The sequence below is a fragment of the Rhinoraja longicauda genome, chromosome 18, assembly GCF_053455715.1.
Source record: "Rhinoraja longicauda isolate Sanriku21f chromosome 18, sRhiLon1.1, whole genome shotgun sequence".
Lineage (NCBI taxonomy): Eukaryota > Metazoa > Chordata > Chondrichthyes > Rajiformes > Arhynchobatidae > Rhinoraja > Rhinoraja longicauda.
Genome location: NC_135970.1, coordinates 5,184,691 through 5,210,768, shown reverse-complemented (window position 1 = coordinate 5,210,768; position 26,078 = coordinate 5,184,691). Strand labels below are relative to the sequence as shown.

The 26,078-nt window shown below is 44.3% G+C and overlaps 1 protein-coding gene across 1 annotated transcript in view; it reads left to right on the top strand.

Annotated features, from left to right (window-relative positions):
* The first annotated feature begins 244 nt into the window (after window positions 1-244).
* LOC144602452 (mucin-6-like) overlaps window positions 245-26,078 on the top strand; it is a 90,727-nt gene continuing 64,893 nt past the window's right edge. Inside the window, exons 1-10 of the mRNA XM_078415599.1 lie at window positions 245-314; window positions 1,194-1,434; window positions 6,607-6,733; window positions 15,219-15,309; window positions 16,332-16,441; window positions 19,562-19,769; window positions 20,716-20,838; window positions 23,356-23,476; window positions 25,331-25,469; window positions 25,678-25,782. Of these exons, the coding sequence (XP_078271725.1) occupies window positions 245-314; window positions 1,194-1,434; window positions 6,607-6,733; window positions 15,219-15,309; window positions 16,332-16,441; window positions 19,562-19,769; window positions 20,716-20,838; window positions 23,356-23,476; window positions 25,331-25,469; window positions 25,678-25,782 (1,335 nt within the window). The remainder of the gene's footprint in view (window positions 315-1,193; window positions 1,435-6,606; window positions 6,734-15,218; window positions 15,310-16,331; window positions 16,442-19,561; window positions 19,770-20,715; window positions 20,839-23,355; window positions 23,477-25,330; window positions 25,470-25,677; window positions 25,783-26,078) is intronic.

Sequence of the window (26,078 nt, the reverse complement as noted above, 5' to 3'; positions counted from 1 at the left end):
CATTCAATCATGGCTGATCTATCTTTCCCTCTTAACCCATTCTCCTGCCTTCTCCCCATAAGCCCTGACACCCGCACAAAACCAAAAATGTCTTGGACCTTTCAGTGAAAGCCTGTGCTGTCCCAACATCTCAGCTGATGCAGTTTTACGGACATTTAGCTGAAGGGCCTGTTTATTTGTTGTAATATTCTGTAACTCCATGAATCTATGACTGTTGGGAGACTGCCATTGTCATTTTCGTGTGATGGTGGGCGAACTGTTGATGGGCGAACTGTGTAATGATGGGCTATTATTGAGCTTGACTGTGGCCTATGGTAGGAAAAAAAAATATTTGCCCATCAGCTGATGTGAAAATGGTAATTCTGCTATTTGCCTCTACACTGAGGTGATGTTGGGTAGATTGATGTTGGCCTTTCCGATAGATATTACTTTTGACAGAAGATGTCTGGTGATAAATATAATTGGCTTTTCCCTCACTCCCCAAACAAAATGGATTACATGGGCAGTAAACTGCCTCAAAGAGCGTTTATGTGTAGGAAGGAACTGTAGTTACACCGAAGATAGGTAGAAAAAACTGGAATGACTCAACGGGCCAGGCAGCACCTCTGGAGAGAAGGAAGCTGCCTGTCACACTGAGTTACTCCAGCATTTTGTGTCAATCAAAGAGAGTAGGAATGGATAATTGGCTGGCACAACTGAAAACTTTCAGTGTTCATGAAACTCACCTTACTTAAATCAATGACTCCAGAATAGTGGATAGAGTTTCAGACCATAAGGCCATAATACGTATACTCCAAAGACGTACAGGTATGTAGGTTAATTGGCTGGGTAAATGTAAAAATTGTCCCTAGTGGGTGTAGGATAGTGTTAATGTACGGGGATCACTGGGCGGCACGGACTTGGAGGGCCGAAAAGGCCTGTTTCCGGCTGTATATATATATGATATGATATGATAATACCATAAAACATAGGATCAGAATTGGGTCATTTGGCCCATGAAGTTTTTTCCACCATTCATTCATGGCTGAGTTATTTTTCCCTCTCAACCCCATTCTCCCAATTTCTCTCCATAATTTTTAATGCCCTTACAAATCAAGAACCTATCTACCTGTGTCAGTGTACATGTTACTAACTCGAGTTGATGATATGTGGATCCTAGTGGGTAACATGGTCTTCAATTCCTTCCTTTTCAGCTCCAACAAGGACAACCTGTACCACTTGGGGTTCTGAACATTTCAGAACCTTTGACAATTTCATTTATGGATTCTCATCAACCTGCAACTATATCTTTGTCAGTGACTGCTCAGAAACCCTTGGAGCTTTCAACATTCAGATCCGGAGAGACAAGCTAGGATTGTTAAAAATAATTTCAATCAATATCTGGGGCATCTTGATCGTAATCAAGGATGCAAAGATCACTGTAAATGACAATGGGTATGTTTGCATTCTGTTTAATTTAAGGAGGATGGAATCATTACTGTTTTAATTAACTCTATTCATGTGCCAAGCTGAACATATCTGTCCAGTTGCATCAGTTTTGTGGCTCGTGACTCAACTGTACTGAAATGCCTCAGGTTTGCCTCTTAAGGATCACAGCAGAAATGCAGTTGTTATACCTTAGGTTTACAAGAATGATTCCAGGAATGAGTGGGTTAACATATGATGAGCATTTGACAGCACTGGGCCTGTACTCGCTGGAGGTTAGAAGGTTGAGGGGGGACCACATTGAAATTGATGGATAATGAAAGGCATAGATGGAGTGGATGTGCAAAAAATGTTTCCACTGGTGGGAGAGTCTAGGACCACAGGTCTTAGCCTCAGAATTAGAGGGTGCTCTTTTAGAAAGGAGGTGAGGAGGAACTTCTTTAGTCAGAGGGTAGTTAATCTGTGGAACTCATTGCCACAGAGGGCTGTGGAGGCCAAGACATTGGATATTTTTAAGGCAGAGATAGACACGTTCTTGATTAGAACGGGTGTCAACAGTTATGGGGAGAAGGCATCAAAATGGGATTGAGAGGCAGAGATCAGCCATGATTGAATGGTGGAGTAAACTCGATGGGCCGAATGGCCTAATTCTACTCCTATAACATGTGAACTTGAACCTGTGTGGTTCAGTGCTCTGCTGCAGATTGGTCGAGGCACAAGAAGCTGCATATGTACAAATCTTGAGTAAAAAGAAAGCACTGGAGCAACTCAGTAGGTCAGACAGCATCTGTGGAGGGAAATGGACAGACCATCTTTTGGGTTAAGACTCTTCCACGGTAAGAAGGGACCCAAACCAAGAAATCAACTGCTCATTTCCCTCCGCAATGCTGCCTAACCCGCTGAGTTCTCCCAGCAGTTTAACAGGGAACATAGAACAGTACAGCATGGGAACAGGAGCTTTGGCTCATAATATCTGTGCCAAACAAGTTAAACTAATCTCCTCTCCCTGCATGTGATCAACATCCGTCTATTTCTTGCTTATCCATGTAACCATCTAAAATCCTCTGACGCCACTATGATATCTGCTTCCATCAGCACCTCTGGCACTCAGCACTTTCTGCGTAAATCAGGGATTGGTGCTGTGCCCGTTATGGGTTATACCAATTGACAGGGGAGAGCCGGTGGATGTGGTGTACCTTGACTTTCAGAAAGCCTTTGACAAGGTTCCACATAGGAGATTAGTGGGCAAAATTAGAGCACATGGTATTGGAGGTAGGGTACTGACATGGATAGAAAATTGGTTGACAGACAGAAAGCAAAGAGTGGGGATAAATGGGTCCCTTTCAGAATGGCAGGCAGTAACCAGTGGGGTACCGCAAGGCTCGGTGCTGGGACCGCAGCTATTTACAATATACATTAATGACTTGGATGAAGAGATTAAAAGTACCATTAGCAAATTTGCAGATGATACAAAGTTGGGCGGTAGTGTGAACTATGAGGTTGCAGGGTGACTTGGACAGGTTGTGTGAGTTGGCGGATGCATAGCAGATGCAGTTTAATGTGGATAAGTGTGAGGTTATCCACTTTGGTGGTAAGAATAGGAAGGCAGAGTATTATTTGAATGGTGTCAAGTTAGGAAAAGGGGACGAACAACGGGATCTGGGTGTCCTAGTGCATCAGTCACTGAAAGGAAGCATGCAGGTACAGCAGGCAGTGAAGAAAGCCAATGGAATGTTGGAACCAGGGTTGGTGGTGGAAGCATATATGATGGTAGGAGATGGAAGGATCAGAGGAGATCTTATGGAAACGTATAAGATTATTAAGGGGTTGGACACGTTAGAGGCAGGAAACATGTTCCCAATGTTGGGGGAGTCCAGAGCAAGGGGCCACAGTTTAAGAATAAGGGGTAGGCCATTTAGAACTGAGATGAGGAAAAACTTTTTCAGTCAGAGAGTTGTGAATCTGTGGAATTCTCTGCCTCAGAAGGCAGTGCGGGCCAATTCTCTGAATGCATTCAAGAGAGAGCTAGATAGAGCTCTTAAGGATAGCGGAGTCAGAGGGTATGGGGAGAAGGCAGGAACGGGGTACTGATTGACAATGATCAGCCATGATCACATTGAATGGCGGTGCTGGCTCGAAGGGCCGAATGGCCTCCTCCTGCACCTATTGTGTATTGTCTATAATAATTTGGATGTGAATGTACAAGGCATGATTAGTCAGTTTGCAGATGACACAATCATAGACAGTGAAGTTGGTTATCAAAAATTACAGCAGGCTTTTAATCAGCTGGATCAGTCGGCTGAGGAATGGCTAATTGAGTTTTATGCAGATAAATGAGAGGCATAGTGATACAGTGTGGAAACAGGCCCTTAGGCCCAACTTGCCCACACTGGCCAACATGTCCCAGCTACACTAGTCCCACCTGCCTGCGGTCCACATCCCTCCAAACTTGTCTAATCCATGTATCTGTTTAACTGTTTATTAAATGTTGGGATAGTCCCAGCCTCCACTCCCTCTCCTGGCAGCTTGTTCCATACACCCACCACCCTTAGTGTGAAAAAGCTAACTCTCAGATTCCTATTAAATCTTGAACCTACCTCAGCTAGTCCTCGATTCCCCTACTCTGGGCAAGAGAATCTTTGCATCTACCCGATCTATTCCTCATGATTTTATACACCTTTATAAGCTTCCTGCGCTCCAAGAAATAGAGACCCAGCCTACTCAACTTCTCCCTATATCTCAGACTCTAGTCCAGGCAACATCCTCGCAAATCTTCTCTGAACCCTTTCAAGCTTGACAATATCTTTCCTATAACATGGAGCCCAGTTTGAACACAATACTCTTAATGCGGTCTCACCAACGTCTTACACAACTGCAACATGACCTCCTCACGTCTAGACTCAATACTCTGGCTGATGAAGGTCAATGTGCCAAAAGCCTTTTTGACCACCTTATCTACCTGAGACTCATCCTTCAAGGAACCATGCACCTGCACTCCTAGATCCCTCTGCTCCACAACACTCCACAGAGGCCTACCATTCACTGTGCATGTCCTGTCCTTGTTAGATATCCCAAAATGCAACACCTCACACTTCTCTGTATTAAATTCCATCAACCATTCATCAGCCCACTTGGCCAATCAATCCAGATCCTGCTGCAATCTTTCACAACCATCTTCACTATTTGTAAAACCACTCACTTTTGTATCATCTGCAAACTTGCTAATCTTGCCCTGTATGTTCTCATCCAAATCATCAATGTAGATGACAAACAATAATGGGCCCAGCACCAGGCTATAGTTCCCAGTATTTTTCCTGCAGCCCTTCTTGATTAGAGGCGCAACATTTGCCACCCTCCAGTCTTCCGGCACCTCTCCTGTATTCATGGTATCTAGTTCTCCTGAAAGTAGTGTTGCATTTGAGGAAGTCAAATCAGGTTGAACCTTCACAGTGAATTGTAGGGCCGTGGGGAGTGGAGTAGAGGAGAGGGTTCTGTCAGTACAGGTTCTGAGGCACACCACTAGTCTCAGGCCTCCATTCTGAGAAGCAACCTTCCACAATCACCCTCTGCTTCCTTCCATGAAGCCAATTTGCTATCCATTCAGCTATCTCTCCTTGGATCCCATGCGATCTAACCTTCCAGAGCAGCCCACCATGCGGAACTTTGTCGAACGCCTTACTGAAATCCATGTACACAATATCTACAGCTCTGCCCACATCGACCTTTTTGGTCACGTCTTCAAAAAACAATCAGATTTGTGAGACATGACCTCCCACGTACAAAACCATGCTGACTATCCCTAATCAGCCCTTGCCCATCTAAGTGCCTGTATTACCTATCCTTCAGAATACTCTCTAGTAACTTTCCAACCACAGATGTCAAGCTCACCAGGCTATAGTTCCCAGTATTTTTCCTGCAGCCCTTCTTGATTAGAGGCGCAACATTTGCCACCCTCCAGTCTTCCGGCACCTCTCCTGTATTCATGGTATCTAGTTCTCCTGAAAGTAGTGTTGCATTTGAGGAAGTCAAATCAGGTTGAACCTTCACAGTGAATTGTTCGGGCGGTGGGGAGTGGAGTAGAGGAGAGGGTTCTGTCAGTACAGGTATCTAGTTCTCCTGAAAGTAGTGTCACTTGTAAAGAAGGCTTTTGATACATTGACCTTCATCAGTCAGGATGTTGAAAATATAAAATAGGACATAATGTTACAGTTGTATAAGACGTTGGTGAGGCCACATTAAGAGTATTGTGTTCAGTTTTGGTCATCCTGCTGGAGGAAGAATGTCATTAAGCTGGAAAGAATGCAGAGAAGATTTACAAGGATGTTGCCAGGATTTGGGGGTCTGATCTATAGTGAGAGGTTGGGCAGGCTAGGTCCTTATTCTTTGACGTAAAGAAGGCTGAGAGGGAATCTTATTAAATCATGAGGAGAATAAGCAGGGTAAATGCACAGTCTTTTACCCAGGGTAAGGGAATCAAAAACTAGAATTTTAAGGTGAGAGGGGCAAATTTAATAGCAACCTGTAGGGCAACTTTTTCACTTAGGGAGTGGTGGGTATATGGAATGAACTGCCAGAGGAGGTTATTGAGGCAGGTATCAAAACAGCATTTAAAAGACACCTGAACAGGTACATGGATAAGATTAGACAGATAAGGACCAAACACAGACAAATGGGTCTAGCTTAGATGGGCATCTTGGTTGGCATAGATAATCTATCTCCATGATATCTTTGACTCAATGACTCTAAATCGAGTGAAATTTATTGCTAGCTCTCAAGTGCAGAAGTAAGATGAGCCACAGGTACAATAAAAATCAGATTTGCAGATGCAGTACAGACATATAGACTCAGACAACAAACAAAAACATACATTCTACATAAATAATACATGAATTATGCATAATTTTACAGCGTATTTATTGTACTTATGTATAATAGCCATGCTCTGCGCTGCCCTGCAGTAGGCTATAAGCAGAAGCGGGGCTGCATATTTAATCAGAATTTCAAATCCCTTTTAGATCGTTTTTTGAGATTCACATAATTGAACAAAATACGAATTAATAATTGTAGGTGTGCAGATAAGGAAGATTTGAACTTATAGGCTTCATCTACAAAATAAATGTTGCAAATTATAAACACACATGTTGGAAATTATGGTTAATACAAAGTTCTTCTTTCCATCAGCTTTATTAAGCTACCGTACTGTTTAAATGGAATACAGATCAAGTCGTTTGGAGATGGCACCAGACTGGCTACCAAGCAGAAAGGTTTGGATCTCATTGTTACCTGGAATAACATCGACTACCTGATGGTGGGTAATACTTTATAAGCTCAATCGTACATCATAACTTAAACATTTCTAACATAAAGGTTGAATATTGCCTTTGAATTCAATACTTTGGCGCTCAGTGTTTCTGATGTTTAATGCTAAGGGATATGGCTTGTTCAAGCTAGAGAGCACGAAGATAGATTGTATGAAAGAAAATTCTCAGCATTAAATTAAAAGTATTGGCTAATTTTGACCTTGTAAAATCAACAGCATCAATTGAGCCATTTTTCATGTATCGTAAAACGGCATGGTGGCACAACGGTAGAGATGCTGCCTTATAGCGCCAGAGACTCAGCGTCTGGGTTCAATCCTGACTACGGGTGCTGTTTGTATGGAGTTTGTACATCCTTCCCTTGACTGCAGGGTTTTCTCTGGGTGCTCCAGTTTCGTCCCACATTCCAAAGACGTCTGAAGAAGGGTCTCGACCCGAAACGTCACCCATTCCTTCTCTCCCGAGATGCTGCCTGACCTGCTGAGTTACTCCAGCATTTTGTGAATAAACAGGTTTGTAGGTTAATTGGCTTTGGTAAAATTTTGGTAAAATTGTAAATTGTCCCCAGTGAGATACAGGTTTAATACAAATCTTGCCTGCAGCAGCATTATGGGCACATGATAAACACCATCTTCTTGAGGCAGCACCTCATGTTGATGGAGGGGAAGGCTGTGATCGTGATGGACCAGGTGAAGCCCACCATTGTATCTCACTCATCCGCTCATTCTTCAGACCATGGATTTATGTATTTTAAATAGAAAGATGATTTATCCTGCTGACTAGGCAAATTGGGAACTTTTGGAAATGATCTGTGACTTCTGTTGGATTCTGCCAGTCTCTTTTCCCTTGAACCTCGCCTAATATTCCTCTGCACATTGAGCAAGTTACAATTGATCATCTGCATGCAGTTGAGCACAAGGATCTCCCACCACTGTTTAACAACAATAAAATCTTGATGCATGGTGGAAACGACTCCCTCATGAAGACCAATTCTGAGGCATGACTCAAAGGAACGATAGGCAGGGAGAGGTTAAGGAATATGGTGAAGATAATGAGCTGAGATGTGTTCACTTCAATGCAATACTTCCTGTGTTAAAGCAGATGAACTTGGAGCCTGGATGAGTTCTTGGAAATATGTTGTTGTGGCCATTTTGGAGACTTGGTTGCAAGAGGGACAGGTCTGGCAGCTCAACGTTCCAGGGTTTTGATATTTCAGATGTGATAGAGAGGGAGGTCAAATATTATGGCAGCATTCTAAGAAGACTTACTTGAGGGTTAGTCCACTGAGGTTTAGGTTTATTATTGTCACATAAATAATACTTAGTGAAATGTTTTGTGTTGTATTCTATCCAAACAGATCAGATATACTAATACCATCGTCAAACAAGTACAATAGATGTAGCAAAGGAGTGAATGCAGAGTGCAGAATATAGTTCTCAGCATCCTAGCACATTGTAACGCATTACTTCCACATTCTACAATGCTACAATGCACTGCAGTGCGCTACAATGCTCAATGGGGTAGAGGTGAATAGGACAGTATCCCAAGGTATGGAAGGACTGTTCAGATGCCTGATAACAGGGGAAGAAGGGGTTCCCGAGTCTAGTGATGCGCAATTTCAAGCTTCTAAAACTGAGTTGAGATGGAACTTTTTCACCCAGAGAGTTGTGAATTTGTGGAATTCTCTGCCACAGAGGGCAGTGGAAGTCAAATCACTGGATGGATTTAAGAGAGAGTTAGATAGAGCTCTAGGGGCCAGTGGAATCAAGGGATATGGGGAGAAGGCAGGCACGGGTTATTGATTGTGGACGATCTGCCATGATCACAATGGATGGCGGTCCTGGCTCGAAGGGCCGAATGGCCTCCTCCTGCACCTATTTTCTATGTTTCTATGTTTCTGTACCTTCTGCCAAACAGGAGCAGGGAGAAGAAGTAATGAGCAGGGTGAGACAGATCATTGATCTTTTTGGCTGCTTTTCCAAGGTAGTGTGAAGTGTACACCACACATTGGTTGGATGCCTGGTCTGTGTGGTCTGTGTGATGGACCAGGCAACATCTACAACTCTCTGCAATTCCTAGCAGTCTTGGGCAGAGCTGTTCCCAAACCAAGTTATGATGCGGGCCGACTGTATGCGTGCTATGGTGCATTTGTGGAAGTTTGTAAGGGTCACTCGAGACATGCCAATTTCCTCAACCTCTTCAGGAAGCAGGGGTATCGTTGTGCCTTCCGGCTATTGCACCAATGTGGTTGGTCCATCACATATCATTAGCAATATTAATGCCAAGGAACTTGAAACTCCCAACCATCTCCATATCCACACCACTGATGCTGATTGAGGCATGCACTTGCTTCCTGAAGCAATGGTCCTTGAAGTCAATAACTAGCACCTTCATCTTGCTGCCATTGAGGGAGAGGCCATTGTCCTGACACTGTGTCACTGAGTTGTGTATCTCCATCCTGTACTCCATCTTGTCATTGTTCGTGATTCAACCCATCACGATGATGTCATCTGCAAACTTGTAAATGTAATTAGAGCCAAATGTGGCCATACAATCATGTATAGGGAGTATAGTAGGGGACTCTGAGTGCATCCTTGCGGGGCGCTGCTGTTGAGAATTATTATGGAGGAGGGGTTGTCACCTATCCTGATTGATTGAGGACAAACCAAGTCATGCCGACTATTTGGCCCCTATCCCTCTAAATCTTTTCTAACAATGTACCTGTCCAAATGTCTTTTAAATACTGTTTTTGTATCTGCCTCAACTACCTTCTCTGGCAACTCATTCCATATACCAACCACTCTCTGTGTGGAAAGAGTTGTCCCTCAGATTCCTATTAAATCTTTCCCCTCTCTCCCTAAACCCATGTCCTTTGGTTCTGGATTCCTCTGCTCTGTTTGAAAGACTCGCCTACTCTGTCTATTCCCCTCATGATCTTATACACCACTATAAGATCACCCCTCATTCCCTTGCAGTCCAAGGAATAAAGTTCTAGCCTGCCCAACCTCTCCCTTTAACCCAGACCCTCAAGTCCTGGCAACATCTTTGTAAATCTTCTCTGCACTCTTTCCAGCTTATAATATCGTACCTAAAGCTGGGTTACCAAAAATGAACACAAGGCCTCTCCGATGTCTTGTATAACGGTCCCAACTTCTGTACTCAATATGTCGAAACGAAGAACTGTACCAAAGATAGACACAAAGTGCTGGAGTAACTCAGCAGGTCAGGCAGCATCTCTGGCAAAATAAGGTAGGTGGCGTTTTGGGTCGGGAACCATCTTGAGACTGATGACTGGCGCAAAACATCATCAATCCTTTTTTCTCATGAGATGCTGCCTGACCTGCTGAGTTACTCCAGCAGTTTGTGTCCACCTTCTATAACCAATACCCTGATTGATGGAGGCCAATATGCCGTAAGCCTTCTTGACTACCCTATCTGCCTGTGTCGCCACTTTCAAGGAACAATGTACCGGGACTTCTAGATCCCTCTGTGCTACAACATTCCCCAGTGCCCTGTCATTCACTGTGAAGGTCCTGCCCTGGTTTGACTTCCCAAATTGTAACGGCTTGCACATATCTGCATTAAACTCCATTAACCATTCCTCAGCCCACTTGCCCGACTTATCAAGGTCCTGTCTTATTCTTTGACAACCATTTTCACCATCTACAATACCACCCACTTTAGTAGGTGGTGGATGCAAATTTACAAATCTTGCCATACATTTGCATCCAAATCATTGACATAAACCACAAACGGCAATGGATCTAGCACCTATAGATCCCTGAAGCGTAACATGAGACACAAGGCCTCCAATCCAAAAAACAACCTGCCACCATCACCCTCTGCTTACTTCCATGAAACTAATGTTCTATCCAATTGGTTAGCTGTCCCTGGATCAGATGCGATCCAACCTTCCAGGGCAGCCTACCATGCAAACCAGATAAAATGCCTTGCTGCATTCCACAACGTCCACCTCTCTGGCCTCATCAACGTTTCTGCTTACATCTTTAAAAAAACTCAATCAGATATATGAGGAAACTCAATCAGATGTGTGACTATTCCTAATCACCCCCCCGGTCTATCCAAATGCATATATATCTTACCCCTCAGAATACTCCCTAGTAACTTGCCTACCATACAGTTAGGCTCACTGGTCCATAGTTCCTAGGCATTTCCTTGCAGCCCTTCTTAAATTGAAGCATAACATTAGCCATCCTCCAGTCTTCAGGCACCTCACCCGTATCTAATGATGATTCGTCTAATTCAGCTAGGGCACCTGCAATTTCCTCGCTAGCCTCCCACAATGTGCTCGGATATATCTGATCAGGCTCGAGAGATTTGTTTGCCTTCAGACTCCTGAGGCCGTTCAGCATCTCCTTGACCGTAATACTGACTTTCCTCAAGACACTTCCATTGACTGTCCCAAGTTCTCTAGTCTTCATGTCTTTCTCTATGGTAAAAACAGAAGAGAAATAGCCTTGAGGATCTTGCCCACCTCTTGTTTGTCCACACATACATAACTGGTTTGGCATCTGAGGGGGGGCTATTCTCTCTCTCTAGTTACCCTCTTTCCCTTAATGTACATAAAATCTTGGGATTTTCCTTAATATTAACTGCCAGAACTTTCTCCTGCCCCCTTTTTGCTCTCCTAATTTCCTTCTGTGTTCCCTGAAATTCCTCCAGGGGTACACTTTATCCCAGCTGCCTCTATTGGTTTCATGCCTCCTTTTTTTCCCTCCTGACCGGAGCCTCAATTTCTCCCATCATCCAAGCTATCTGACGCACACCTACTGAGCCCTTCACTCTAACGGGAACACGCATGCCCTGAACTACGGCCATCACACTTTTAAAAGCATCGCACTTTCCAGACATTCCTTTGCCTCCAAACAACCTACACCAATCAACTTGAGCGAGCTCCTGCCTAATGCTATTAAAGTTGGCCCGGGCCTGCCCTCTCCTTAACCAAAACTATCTTAAAGCTAATAGAACAGTGGTCACTGGTCCCAAAGGACTCATCGACAAGCATTTCAGCCACTTGCCCTTCCCAATGTCCTAAGAGTAGATCACGCTTTGCCCTCTCCAATGTCGGGCTCTCTACATACTTGCAGAACAAATTTAACAAATTCCATACCGTCTAAACGTTTTGCACTATGACAGTCCCAGTCCACACAGGGAAAGCTAAAATCCCCTACTATGGCAACCATATCAGCCATGCAGCTGCCTGCAATCTCCTGGCATATTTACTCTTCTAATTGCCTTTGACTGTTTATGGGCCTGTGGTACACTGCCAACAATGCGATCATCCCCTTTTTATTTCTCAGCTCCACCCACATGGCCTCACTGGACAAACATTCAGTAATCTCAGTTCAGTCTACTGCCGCAACATTCTCCTTGATCTTTTACCCCCGCCTCTATCTCTTCTGTAGCACCTGTACCCTGGGACATTAATCTGCCAGTCCTGCCCCCTCTCTTAACTAGGTTTCTGTAATGACTTCAATGTCCAAGTCGTACGTTCCTATCCACACTGAGAGTTCATCTGCCTTACCTGTTAGGCCTCTCGCATTAAAATAAGTGCAATTCAATCATCAGTCCTTCCTTGCTCTCAACTGTGCTCCTGCCTATTCTCTCCACACAACTTTCTTTCATCACCATCCATACTGACTTCCAGCCACAACCTGCCTTCAGTGCTACATTGGATTCTGCCCCTCCTGCTAGTCTAATTTAAACACACCTGTGCAGCACCTGCCTGGCAGGATATTATTGCCCCGATGGTTCAGGTGCAGCCCATCACTCTTGCACAGGTCACCTCTGCCCCAGAAGATGTCCCAATGGTCCAAAAATCGAAATCCCTGCCCCCTGCACAGTCTTTAGTTTTTTTAGTTTAGTTTAGAGATACAGCGCGGAAACAGGCCCTTGTGCCCACCGAGTCCGCGCCGACCAGCGATCCCCACATATTAACGCTACCCTACACACACGAGGGACAATTTTACATTTATACCAAGCTGATAACCTACAAACCTGTACATCTTTGGAGTGTGGGAGGAAACGGAAGATCTCGGAGAAAACCCACTCAGGTCACGGGGAGAATGTACTGAACTCCATACAGTCAGTATGCAGTCATGATTGAACCCAGGTCTCTGGCAATGTAAGGCAGTAGCTCTACCGCTACGCCACTGTGCTGTCAGCAAGGATATTCAGAAACAGCTTCTTTCCCACTGTTATTGGACTATTGAGTGGTCCTGTCATACCTAAAGGTGTAGTCCTAATCTCCAGGGGTGTAGTGCTGCCAGAGCTCACTGGAGCGCCTGTCCAGCGCCTCTGTAAAAACAAAAGCCTAAATAAACAGCGGGGAATTTTCCAGCAGCCGCTCTGGCACCAGTGACAGCTCCGGCGCCTAAAACATTTAGCACTGCAACACTGCTTATCTCCCACCCTAATCCATTGCACTGCATATATTTATAGCTGCACTTTCTCTGAGACAGTAGTGCTGCAACAAAATATTCTGCACGCTGGGATTTTTCTCTTTACGCTTACTTTTTATGCAATGGCTTTATTGTATTCTTGTAATTTGATTTGACTGGATAGCATGCAAAGTTTTTCATTGTATCTTGGTAGACGTGCCAAAAATATATCATCATTAAAGCCAACAATGGAATGTGGGCAAGCTGTTTAAAAGCTCTCTTGTGGTGCCAGAGTGAGCTTGTGTGGGTTTGTGTAGGTCAGAAATGTTCAAAACGGACTAACTTAAAATGATTCTGGGTTAATGTGTATTGACCCAACCCAGGTGCTGTTGAAGGTTCTCAAGCCACAGAGCGAAACGGAAAGATTTTTGTGTCTGTTTTAATCCTTTTATCATTTGACTAACCAAATACTGGTGTCTCTACCAATGTACTTTTGTTGAGATTACCTTGGGGGTGAACTGATTATGAGCAGCAGAAGAAGAGTAAATGGTTCTATGGTCTGCCTGCATGAAAACATTGGGAGTGAAGCTAAGTCATGGAGATATACTGGATGGAAACAGGCCCTTCGGCCCATCTTGGCCATGTCGACCATGTACGCTAGACTCATTTGCCCACATTTGATCCAAATCTCACTAAACATTTCCTATCTATTTAGACAATAGACAATAGGTGCAGGAGTAGGCCATTCGGCCCTTCGAGCCAGCACCGCCATTCAATGTGATCATGGCTGATCATTCTCAATCAGTACCCCGTTCCTGCCTTCTCCCCATACCCCCTGACTCCGCTATCCTTCAGAGCTCTATCTAGCTCTCTCTTGAATGCATTCAGAGAATTGGCCTCCACTGCCTTCTGAGGCAGAGAATTCCACAGATTCACAACTCTGACTGAAAAAGTTTTAGAATTTTGTAAGTTTCTATAAGATCCCCCCTCAATCTTCTAAATTCCAGCGAGTACAAGCCGAGTCTATCCAGTCTTTCTTCATATGAAAGTTCTGTCATCCCAGGAATCAATCTGGTGAACCTTCTCTGTACTCCCTCTAAGGCAAGAATGTCTTTCCTCAGATTAGGAGACCAAAACTGTACGCAATACTCCAGGTGTGGTCTCACCAATGCCCTGTACAACTGCAGCAGAACCTCCCTGCTCCTATACTCAAATCCCCTCGCTATGAATGCCAACATACCATTCGCTTTCTTCACTGCCTGCTGCACCTGCATGCCTACTTTCAATGACTGGTGCACCACGACACCCAGGTCTCGTTGCATCTCCCCTTCTCCTAATCGGCCACCATTCAGATAATAGTCTGCTTTCCTGTTCTTGCCACCAAAGTGGATAACCTCACATTTATCCACATTATACTGCATCTGTCATGCATTTGCCCACTCACCTAACCTATCCAAGTCACCTTGCAGCCTCCTAGCATCCTCCTCACAGCTAACACTGCCTCCCAGCTTCGTGTCATCTGCAAACTTGGAGATGTTGCAATCAATTCCCTCGTCCAAATCATTAATATATATTGTAAATAGCTGGGGTCCCAGCACTGAGCCTTGCGGTACCCCACTAGTCACTGCCTGCCATTCTGAAAAGGACCCGTTTATTCCTACTCTTTGCTTCCTGTCTGCCAGCCAGTTCTCTATCCACATCAATACTGAACCCACAATACCGTGTGCTTTAAGTTTGCATACTAATCTCTACATGATAAGGGGAATAACATTTAGTGCAAGATAAAGCCAGTAAAGTCCAATCAAAGATAGTCCAATGTCTCCAATGAGGGAAATAGGAGTTCATGACTGTTCTCTTGTCAGGATGGTTCAGTTGTCTGATCATAGATGGGAAGAAACTGTCCCAGAATCTGGAATTCTGTCTGGAATCTGGAATTCTATCGCCTTTCTCAATCTGAAATATTTGTTTTAATTGGATTTATCTGGAAGATGGTCACAATGTCGTCTCCAAGCCATCTGTCGGATGTATATTTAACTGGAAATTGTAAAGTAATTGTTTCTACTTTTGCTTGAAGGTTGAACTTGGAAATGACTACAGAGAAAAAACATGTGGACTTTGTGGAGATTTCAATGGCCACCCTCGGCTAAATGAGTTCACCCAGGGAAGTAGGTGCTTGTCTTAATTTGTCCTTGAAATGAAGATAATCTGATATTTCACAATGGTTAAAAAAAGTTTGTAAAAGTAATGACCTAGAATTACTGTCTGAACTGTTCATTTTTGTGAGAGTCAGACATCAAATGTTTACTGCATTGCAGTTAACTTACTTTAACTTTTATGATTTGTACCACTATCTGTGATATAGAACTTCTTATTGTTGCAATAGTGAAGTACATTCACAATTGTCCATAAAGGTAGGCAAGTAGTGTTAGAAAAGCTTGCACAAATACACACCGTTCAGCCAAAACATTATGACCTGATGAGCCAAAACATTATGACCACCTGCCTAATATGCTGTTGGTCCTCCGTGTGCAGCCCCATACGCAGCAGGGTGCGATGCACTGTGTATTGCGACACATTCTTCCCGTGACCACCATTAAAATTTTCTGTGTCTTGTGCCACAGTAGACCTTCTGTCGGTTCGGACCAGACGGGATAGCCTTCGTTGCCCTCGCGCATCGATGAGCCTTGGGCGCCCAACACCCTGTTTGTGGTTTGTCCCTCCTCCGACCACTGTCGGCAGGTACTCACCACTGCTGACTGGGAGCACCCCACAAGCCTTGCCGTTTCAGAGATGCTCTGACCCAATCGTCCGGCCATAACAATTTGGCCCTTGTCAAAGTCGCTGAGGTCTTTACTCCTGTCCATTTCTCCTGCATCCAACACATCAACTTCAAGAACTGACTGTTCACTTGCTGCCTAATATATCCCACCCCTTGACAGGTGCCATTGTAACAAGATAATCAATGTTATTCATTTCGCCTGTCAGTGGTCATAATGTTTTGGCTGAGCGATGTACTATGTTCTGTTCAGCTGTTGTTCCTAACCAGACTGCAACATGTGAACTCAGTTGCAATTTTATTTCTTTCACTATATATGAATTACTGGTCAACATCTGTAGAATTCTTGTCAGGTTTTCAATTGTCATCATCATATATCATTACATGTAATGAACCTATCATTGTTTTTAGGGAAGAAAATTCCAATCTACGAGTTTGCCAGTAAATATCAATTAGATGATCCTTCAGAAATGTGTCAACTCATGAACCAACCAAGTTTAAAAGATGGTCTTACTGAATATGTGAGTATATTACATGAGATATTTGAACATACAACCTGGACTAGGCAAGGATGTTTAAGTGGCAGCGCCAGAGACCCGAGTTTGATCCTGACTAAAGCTTGTGTAGGAAGTGAATTGCAGATGCTGATTTACACAGAAGAGCGACACAAAATGCTGGAGTAACTCAGCGGGACAGGCAGCATCTCTGGATAGAAGGAATGCTTGATGTTTCGGGTCGAGACCCTTCTTCCCCGTGACCTGCGTGAGTTTTCTCCGAGATCTTCAGTTTCCCCCCACACTCCAAAGATGTATAGGTTTGTAGGTTAATTGGCTTGGTTATAAATGTAAAATTGTCCCTAGTGTGTGTAGGGCAGGGTTAATGTGCGGGGATTCTGGTCGGTGTGGACTCGCTGGGACGAAGGGCCTGTTTCTGCGCTGTATCTCAAAACTAAACTAAACTAACATCCTGACTTTCATACCCGTATCCTAACCAATGAAGGTCAATCATAGGTCTTCTTTACAACCCAATCCACTTTTATTGTTCTTTGAGAGAGCAATAGACTTGCACACCAAGGTCCTTTGTCCCTGAAGTAGATTTAACTAAACTAAGCTTCATGAACAATGTGTTGCGTACATTGAGCATATCATCTGGACTATTTGAACATTATATGGACTGGGCGTATTTAATAGGTTATGTATTTTATTTGGGCTGCACATCATGTAAACTGCAGGTGTACATTAAGCAGGTAATGAATACGTTTGATGGATAGCAAAAATATTATGTGGTTTGCCATTCTTAGATAGAATAAGAATTAAAAGAAGAGATGCTGTCTGGGCTGCCACATGACCATCTAGAGGCTAACCATAAGACACACGCCCAGGTCTGATCACCGTGCGGTGGGCTTGCCTCGACTGAGGGTGTCTTGTGATAAAAGGCCGAAACACCCAGTGACGTTGAGGTACACAAGTGAAGATGTGTCTGAATGGTAGCACCTGGTGGTCATACCCGAGAACAACACCAGTCAATTGTAGTGCAAAACCCTAAGGATTGTAACATCCAGCCCTACTAATCAACCAATAAGAGGTTAATGAGATGTTAAGTAGAATGGAACTACTTTTCAAATGAAGTGGTAATATCAACCTTTTGCCCGGCAGTTCAAATTGTCCAGATGGTTGAGAAAAAGACATTTTGGCCTTCCATCACAGTGAGGAGGGACTGGAGGAGACTCACTGTGATGGATGTTTCTTTTTGTTTGGTGTTAGTTGTGATTGTATGTGTTATTGCATTTTTATTGATTAATCTTATTGGTCTTATTGTTCAACTGCGGGTAATGTTTCATTTTACTACACATTTATGTGTATGTAACAAATAAACGACTATTGACTATTGATATTCCAATGACAATGACACAGCAAAAATACTAATAAATCTTTTATTTCTGGCAGTACATAGTCATAAAATATGAATATTCTGAAAGTCAACTCCTGTGGTTTAACTGTGATTTCATATTGTTCACGCTATGCAGTGTGGTTCATGGAGATTTCTAAAATGTTTTGTACATTTATGGAAAAGCATGGCTATCTGTGAAAGTTTTGATAAAAGAATTGATGCATGTCCCATGTACATTTTATGACACTTCATTGTGTGGTAAGCACCATCCCAAAGCGGCAACATGGTTAAATTGCACCCGTCCAAGAGATCTTCGGTTTCCGCCCACACTGCAAAGACAATAGACAATAGGTGCAGGAGTAGGCCATTCGGCCCTTCGAGCCAGCACCGCCATTCAATGTGATCATGGCTGATCATTCACAATCAGTACCCCGTTCCTGCCTTCACCCCATACCCCCTGACTCCGCTATCTTTAAGAGCTCTATTTGGCTCTCTCTTGAATGCATTCAGAGAATTGGCCTCCACTGCCTTCTGAGGCAGAGAATTCCACAGATTTACAACTCTCTGACTGAAAAAGTTTTTCCTCATCTCCGTTCTAAATGGCCTACCCCTTATTCTTAAACTGTGGCCCCTGGTTCTGGACTCCCCCAACATTGGGAACATGTTTCCTGCCTCTAATATGTCCAACCCCTTAATAATCTTATATGTTTCGATAAGATCCCCTTTCATCCTTCTAAATTCCAGTGTATACAAGCCTAGTCGCTCCAGTCTTTTATACAAGCCTAGTCGCTCAGATTTGTAGGTTAATTGGCTTGTTAAATGTAAAAATTGTCCCTAGTGGGTATAGGATAGTGTTAATGTGCAGGGATCACTGGTCGGCGCGGACCCGGTTGGCCGAAAGGGTCTGTTTCAACGCTGTATCTCTAAACTAAACTAAACTAAACAAAAAGAACAGTGCAGCACAGAAACTGGCTCTCCCGCCCACGGTGTCTGTGCTGACCATGATGCCAGGCTCAACAAATTTCCACAATCTCTCCATATCCCTACATATCCACATGTATATCTAAAAGCCTTCTTAAATGCCGCTATCATATACGCCTCCACTATCACACCCCCAGCAACGTATCCCACCCACCACTCTCTGTGTTAAAAAAACTTGTCCTGCACATCTCCTTTAAACAAAGGCCCATCTGACCTTAAAGCTAAGGCCTCCAGTATTTGACATTCCCACCCAAGGAAATAGGTTCTGGCTGTGTACCCTGACCATGCTTCTTAAAAGGACGCTATGGAGTAGCGATGAAGAGGTGGGGTCTCGTGGACAGTGCCTTCTGTGATTGTGGGGACCCAACACAGACAGTGGAGCACACAGTCAACAGTTGCCCCAAATACCGCCCACCGAATGGTGAACGAGGTCTGATTGACATGGACGATGACACGTTGGCCTGGCTCGCCTCAACGGAGCTGCAGGTCTAAAAGACATACGACAGAAGAAGAAGCTTCTTAAAGTCTTATGAACTTCTGTGAGGTCCCCCTACCCCTCATCCTCTGACGTTCCAGAGAAACCAATCCAAATGCAATTCATTTTGTTTGAAGAAGGGTGTCGACCCAAAACGTCACCCATTCCTTCCCTCCTGAGATACTGCCTGACCCGTTGAGTTACTCCAGCATTTTGTGATACCTTCATTTTGTTTCGATCATTTCCTCTTCCACATTGAACATTATCATGAAAATACGATCCTATTTATTTTCAGGTGTCTGACTGCTCCGGCATGCTCAATAAAGTGGCACCTCTTTGCAAATTACCCAAGAAGAATTACATTACAGAGTGTCAGCGCGATATGTACAAGTGCGGGCCCAAAGGCAACTCAAGGTGCAGCTGTCAGACTTTGTCAGAATACTCCCGGCAATGTGCCAGGCTGCTGGAGCCAGTGTGCAACTGGAGAAACATCTCATTCTGCCGTAAGTGTGATGTCTATTGTTGTCAGGACTTTGTGATGCAATTTGCAGATAGCCTCTCATCCACACAAAGGGTGGTGGGTGTCTGGAACAAGCTGCCAGAGGAGCTAGTTGAGGCAGGGACTATCCCAATGTTTAACAAGCAGTTAGACAGGTACATGGGTAGGACATGTTTGGAGGGATATGGACCAAATGCTGGAAGGTGGGACTAGTGTAGCTGGGACGTTGGTCGGTGTGGGCAAGTTGGACCAAAGGGCCTGTTTCCACACTGAATCATTATATGACTCTATGAAGGGCCTGTTTCCACACTGAATCACTCTATGACTCTATGAAGGGCCTGTTTCCACACTGTGTCACTCAATGAAGGGCCTGTTTCCACACTGTATCACTGTGATTCTATAAAGGGCCTGTTTCCACACTGTGTCAATCTGTGACTCTAAGAAGGGCCTGTTTCCATGCTGTATCACTGTGACTATGATTCTATCTATTTCTAGTTGCACATAGAAAAAAGCAATATTGACACGCACACTCAGCGGGTCGAGCAGCTGTAGTGGGAGAGGAAGTATCAGCATTTCAGGCCGACACTCTGCATCAGGACCATGAGGAAGGGAGAGCAATGAGGGGCAGGGGAAACAGGTGGGTTGGAGGGGGGGGCTGAGAGCCAGAGGTGGGTGAGAGTAAACAAGGCAGATGCACCCTAACGCAGTCTTTAAGGAGCTGCATCTGGACACAATTCCCACTGGTGTAGTCAACAGAGACACCATCAGTATCCCTGAATTCACCAGGGATATAAGTGGAGGGGGAGTGTGAAATTCATGGAAGAGATAGTTGGGCATTAGATTAATGGAATGGGTACCAGGAGAGTTTAAAGTGTGTTGGAGTGACAAATGTGGTGAGGTAACAAATAGAATGCTTTTCCCAGTGATAACTGGCTCCTCTTTTATTTCAGCTCCCATACTTTGTCCAGGCGATCAATTATACCAGGAATGTGGATCTCCCTGCTTATCGACTTGCTCCAATCCACAGACCACGTGCGACAGTTATGGCACATACGGCTGCTTCTGCCCCGCAGGTAGGCACACTGACCTCAGTGGTAGTTCGGAGTCAGAGCTGGCTTATTCACAGCACACAGTGAGGGAACGGTGGAAGAATGTTATTCTGGCTGGAGTCTCAGGCCAGTGGAGTCCGGCACTGATCTGCTGTGCGACCTCTGTTCTCCGTGATAGCTGTCAATGACTTGGACGTAACTGTTGATGGGTTGGCTGGTAAATTTGTGCATGACACCAAATTGGTGGAGTTGTGGACAGTGAGGAAGGCTGTCGAAGTGAGATGGACCCGTTATAGATGTGGGTAAGGGAATTGTGGATGGAGTTTAATCTGAGAAAGTTTTACTTTGGCATTTTACTTTGGCAGGACGAATTGTAAGGGAAAAGTGTGCAATTAATGGCAAGACCATTCATTGCATTGATATACAGAGAGATCTTGGTGTCCAAGTCCATTGCTTCCTGTAAGTGGTGGCTCGGGTGAGTGAAGTGGTGAAGGAGTCTGGTATGGTTGCATTCATCAGCCTGGGCATCAAGTAAAAGAATCAGGAAGTCACGCTGCAAATTCATAAATTGATGGCTGGCTGCATTTGGAGTATTGTGTGCAGTTCTGCTTGCACAGTTGCAGGAAGGATGTGAAGTCCTGGGGAAAAGTCTCTCTCTCTCTCTCTCTCTCTCTTTCCTCCTAATCTGAGGAAAGACATTCTTGCCTTAGAGGGAGTACAGAAAAGGTTCACCAGATTGATTCCTGGGATGACAGAACTTTCATATGAAGAAAGACTGGATAGACTCGGCTTGTACTCGCTGGAATTTAGAAGATTGAGGGGGGATCTAATAGAAACTTACAAAATTCTAAAACTTTTTCAGTCAGAGAGTTGTGAATCTGTGGAATTCTCTGCCTCAGAGGGCAGTGGAGGCCAATTCTCTGAATACATTCAAGAGAGAGCTGGATAGAGCTCTTAAGGATAGCGGAGTCAGGGGGTATGGGGAGAAGGCAGGAACGGGGTACTGATTGAGAATGATCAGCCATGATCACATTGAATGGCGGTGCTGGCTCGAAGGGCCGAATGGCCTCCTCCTGCACCTATTGTCTATTGTCTATTAAGAGGCTTTTTGAGTGGCACATGGATAGGCTGGAAATGGATTCTGTGCTGGCATAGGAGATTAATTTAACTTGGCATCTTCTTTGGCACAGATATTATGGGCCTTAGGGCTTGTTCCTGTGCTCCAGGGTATTTGGTTCCCTGATCTATGTTCAATGGGTTGAGATTCATGTGATATGTTTCACGCAAATGGGAATAAATATGTGCTTAAATCAGTGTGAGCAGTGCAGTAACATTACCTGAAGCCTCAGTTATTGAAGATTTAGATACTCGTATCCTTTTTGATCAATGAGTTTCCGACAAGTAAGAAAGTTTCAGTAGAAGTAAAAGTAAGATCAATAGTTTATTGTCTCGTGCACTGAGCTACAATAGAAAACAGGGCAAACATTTTTTTCCATGCCTGGAGTTATATTTCATACATTTCCAACCCAGGATATTGCTGCATTGGTTATGTAGGGCAGCAGGTCAGGCCTAAGTATCTTTAGTTCCTTCTTCTGAACTTTTCTTCATTATAGGTGCTGGAAATGGGGCTGTTGACCGATGATTATATGGGGTATAAGAAGATAACTGCAGATGCTGGTACAAATCGATTTATTCACAAAATGCTGGAGTAACTCAGCAGGTCAGGCAGCATCTCGGGAGAGAAGGAATGGGTGACGTTTCGGGTCAAGACCCTTCTTCAGACTGAACTTCAGATGCTGCCTGACCTGATGATTATATGGGATCAGCTTTAGAATCTAAGCAGTTTGTGTGCTCAAACAGCTTGATTGGAAGAAGATCCAAGGTTAGCTTCATAATTAGTTTAGTTTAAAAATACAGAGCCCTTCGGCCCACCAAGCCCGTACTGACCCACAATCCCCGCACATTAACACTATCCTACACACACTAGGGACAATTGACATTTATACCAGGCCAATTAACCTGCAAACCTGTACGTCTTTGGAGTTTAGTTTAGTTTAGAGATACAGCGCAGAAACAGGCCCTTCGGCCCACAGAGTCCGTGCTGACCCGCGATCCCTGCACATTAACACTATCCCATACACACTAGGGACAATTTATACTAATAGCAATCCAATTAACCTACAAACCTGTACATCTTTGGAGTGTGGTGGATACCGAAGATCTCTGAGATAATCCAGGCTGTCACGAGGAGAACGTACAAAGTCCGTACAGGCAGCACCCGTAGTCGGGATCAAACCTGGGTCTCCGGCGCTGCAAGTGCAGTGAGGCACAACTCTACTGCTGCGCCACCGTGCCTCCAGAAAATAAATAACGAGGCTGGTCGTCTCATTGTTACCTGTGTAATTATGTTCAAAGTGACCGCTTGGGTTAGCTCTGTGAAAAGAGCCCAAGCACATCACAATAACTCACTGCCACAACACGCACTGGGGAATTGTGAAATGTGACCGAGGACTAACTGGCCCTTTGCTCTGTTTCTCACAGGGACTGTTCTTGATGATATTACTGCCAACAACAGATGTGTTCCTCTGAGTCACTGTCCTTGTACCCTGAATGGGCAAGTCTTCGCTTCCGGAGGTTCGGTCAATTCACCGTGCAAAACCTGGTAAAAAACACTTGCAAAATAATTAGCACTCTCTCTTCATCATGTTCTTGGGTTGGGGAGGAGGACCTTTTGATAACATAAATGGAACAGAGGTTTGCATCGGTCTACCTTCTCTTTATCTGCTATTGTCAAAAGCTTGGTCTTAATAAACACATTCTCCACCTGCTCCAGCTACATCATATTATTAAGATACGATTGAGATAAGAGTTGTGAATCTGTGGGATTCTCTGCCACAGAGAGCAGTGGAGGCCAATTCACTGGATGTATTCAAGAGAGAGTTAGATTTTGCTCTTCGGGCTAACGGAATCAAGAGATATGTGAAGAAAGCAGGAACAGGGTACTGATTCTGGATAATCAGCCATGATCATATTGAATGCCGGTGCTGGCTCGAAGGGCCGAATAGCCTACTCCTGCACCTATTTTCTCTGTTTTCTATACTGTAAAATCCTTCTAGTTATGCAGCTGTCATTGCCAAATTATTGCTTCAACTGGGAAGGAATGTGATGCACATTAACCAAGAATTGTCCATGACATTTGCTGTGGATAATTGGAAGAGTAAAACCCCTTTTATTGTCTTTATTCAGCTTGCATAGTTTTATTTTTGAGTAGTTGCTGTGTTTTTATTGATTGCTCTTCCTCTGGAGAACACCGTGGTGCAGCAGGTAGAACTGCTGCCTCACAGTACCAGAGGTCCATGCTGATAATTTAATGAGGCATTCCATCCTGACCCTGGGTGCTGTCTGTGTGGAGTTTGCATGTTCTCCCTGCGATCACGTGAGTCTTCCAAGGGTGCTCCAGTTTACTCTCGCATCCCAAAGACGTGGGGGTTTGTGGGTCAATTGGCCTCCCGCAATGTGTGGAGGGTGTAGAGTGTGAATGAGAAAGTGGGATAAAGATAGAACTAGTGTGAATGGGTGATCAGTCAATGTTGATGGTGGGCCGAAGGAGCTTTTTCCATGTTGTATCTACCAAAACCAAACACAACTGTGGGCGGCATGGTGGCGCAGCGATAGAGTTGCTGCCATGCAGCGCCGGAGACTCAGGTTCGATCCTGACTACGGGCGCCGTCTGTATGGAGTTTGTACGTTCTCCCCTTGACCTGCGTGGGTTTTCTCCGAGATCTTCGGTTTCCACCCACACTCCAAAGACGTACAGGTTTGTAGGTTAATTGGATGGGCAAATGTAAAAATTGTCCCTAGTGTGTGTAGGATAGTGTTAGTGTGCGGGGATCGCTGGGCGGCGCAGACCCGATGGACCGAAGGGCCTGTTTCTGCACTGTATCTCTAAATCTAAATCTATGGGTGCTGTCTGTACGGTGTTTGCACGTTCTCCCCGTGACCACATGGGTTTTCTCCGAGATCTCCGGTTTCCGCCCACACTCCTAAAAAAGCCATCCTCCAAATATTCTCCATGACCATCTATGGTGGGGGGGATGACCACTGGCGATACCTGCACTGCCAGTGGTTTTCATCTCAGTATCTGGTACCTCAAGAAATACATGGGAATGCTAATCCTATAACAGACACAAGAAGCTGGAGTAGCTCAGCGGGTCAGACAGCATCTGTGGAGAAAAGGACTAGGTGAAGATCAGTCTGATGAAGGGTCTCGACCTGAAACGTCATCTATTCCTTTTCTCCAGAGATGCTGCCTGACCCGTTGAGTTGCTCCAGATTTTTGTGTCTATCTTCTGTTTAAACCAGGATCTGCAGTTCCTTCGTGCACTATGCTAATCCTGTATTGACCTTCCTTCCTGCAAGTCAAGCAGACAGGAGTATGCTGTACAGTTAATCATTATTGTCACATAATGAAACTGCTCATGTGAATATTAAACGAATGTTACCATTGTCTGTACAGCAAATGCAGCATGGGGAAATGGAACTGCATCAATCTGCCCTGTCCAGGCCGCTGTTCCATCGAAGGGGGCTCATTTGTCACCACATTTGATTTCAGACAATACAGATTCCATGGAGTCTGCACTTACCTCCTTGTCAAAGTAAGATTTTACTCTTTTAAACCAAATCGTTTTAAGCTGTCGGGAGATTAGAAAATAAATGTGCAATTCAGAGTTGGTTGAACAAGGTATTTGTGTATTTTCACATCTGTATTGTTCTCCGTCCAATGCTCCAGAGCTCTGGCATCTACTCCACTGCACATCCTAAACCTCCACTGAAATCACTAGTTATTGCCTTTCTGTTTTGCAGAGTCGTAAAATGCCTGGTGACGGCACAATCGAAGCAGTTTTTGAGAAATCGGGAGTTAGATATTCAGAAACCCAGCTGACGAAGATAATCTACGCCACGAATCGGGTGGGTTTTTCAGCGCTATTTCACTTCGAACAAAATTTGTTGTGAGGATCAGTCAAAGTCAGCATGGATTTATGAAGGGGAAATCATGCTTGACTAATCTTCTGGAATTTTTTGTGGATGTAACAAGTAGAATGGATAAGGGAGAGCCGGTGGATGTGGTGTATCTGGACATTCAAAAAGCCTTTGACAAGGTCCCACACAAGAAATTAGTGTGCAAAATTAGCACACATGGTATTGGGGGTAGGGTATTGACATGGATAGAGAACTGGTTGGCAGACAGGAAGCAAAGAGTAGGA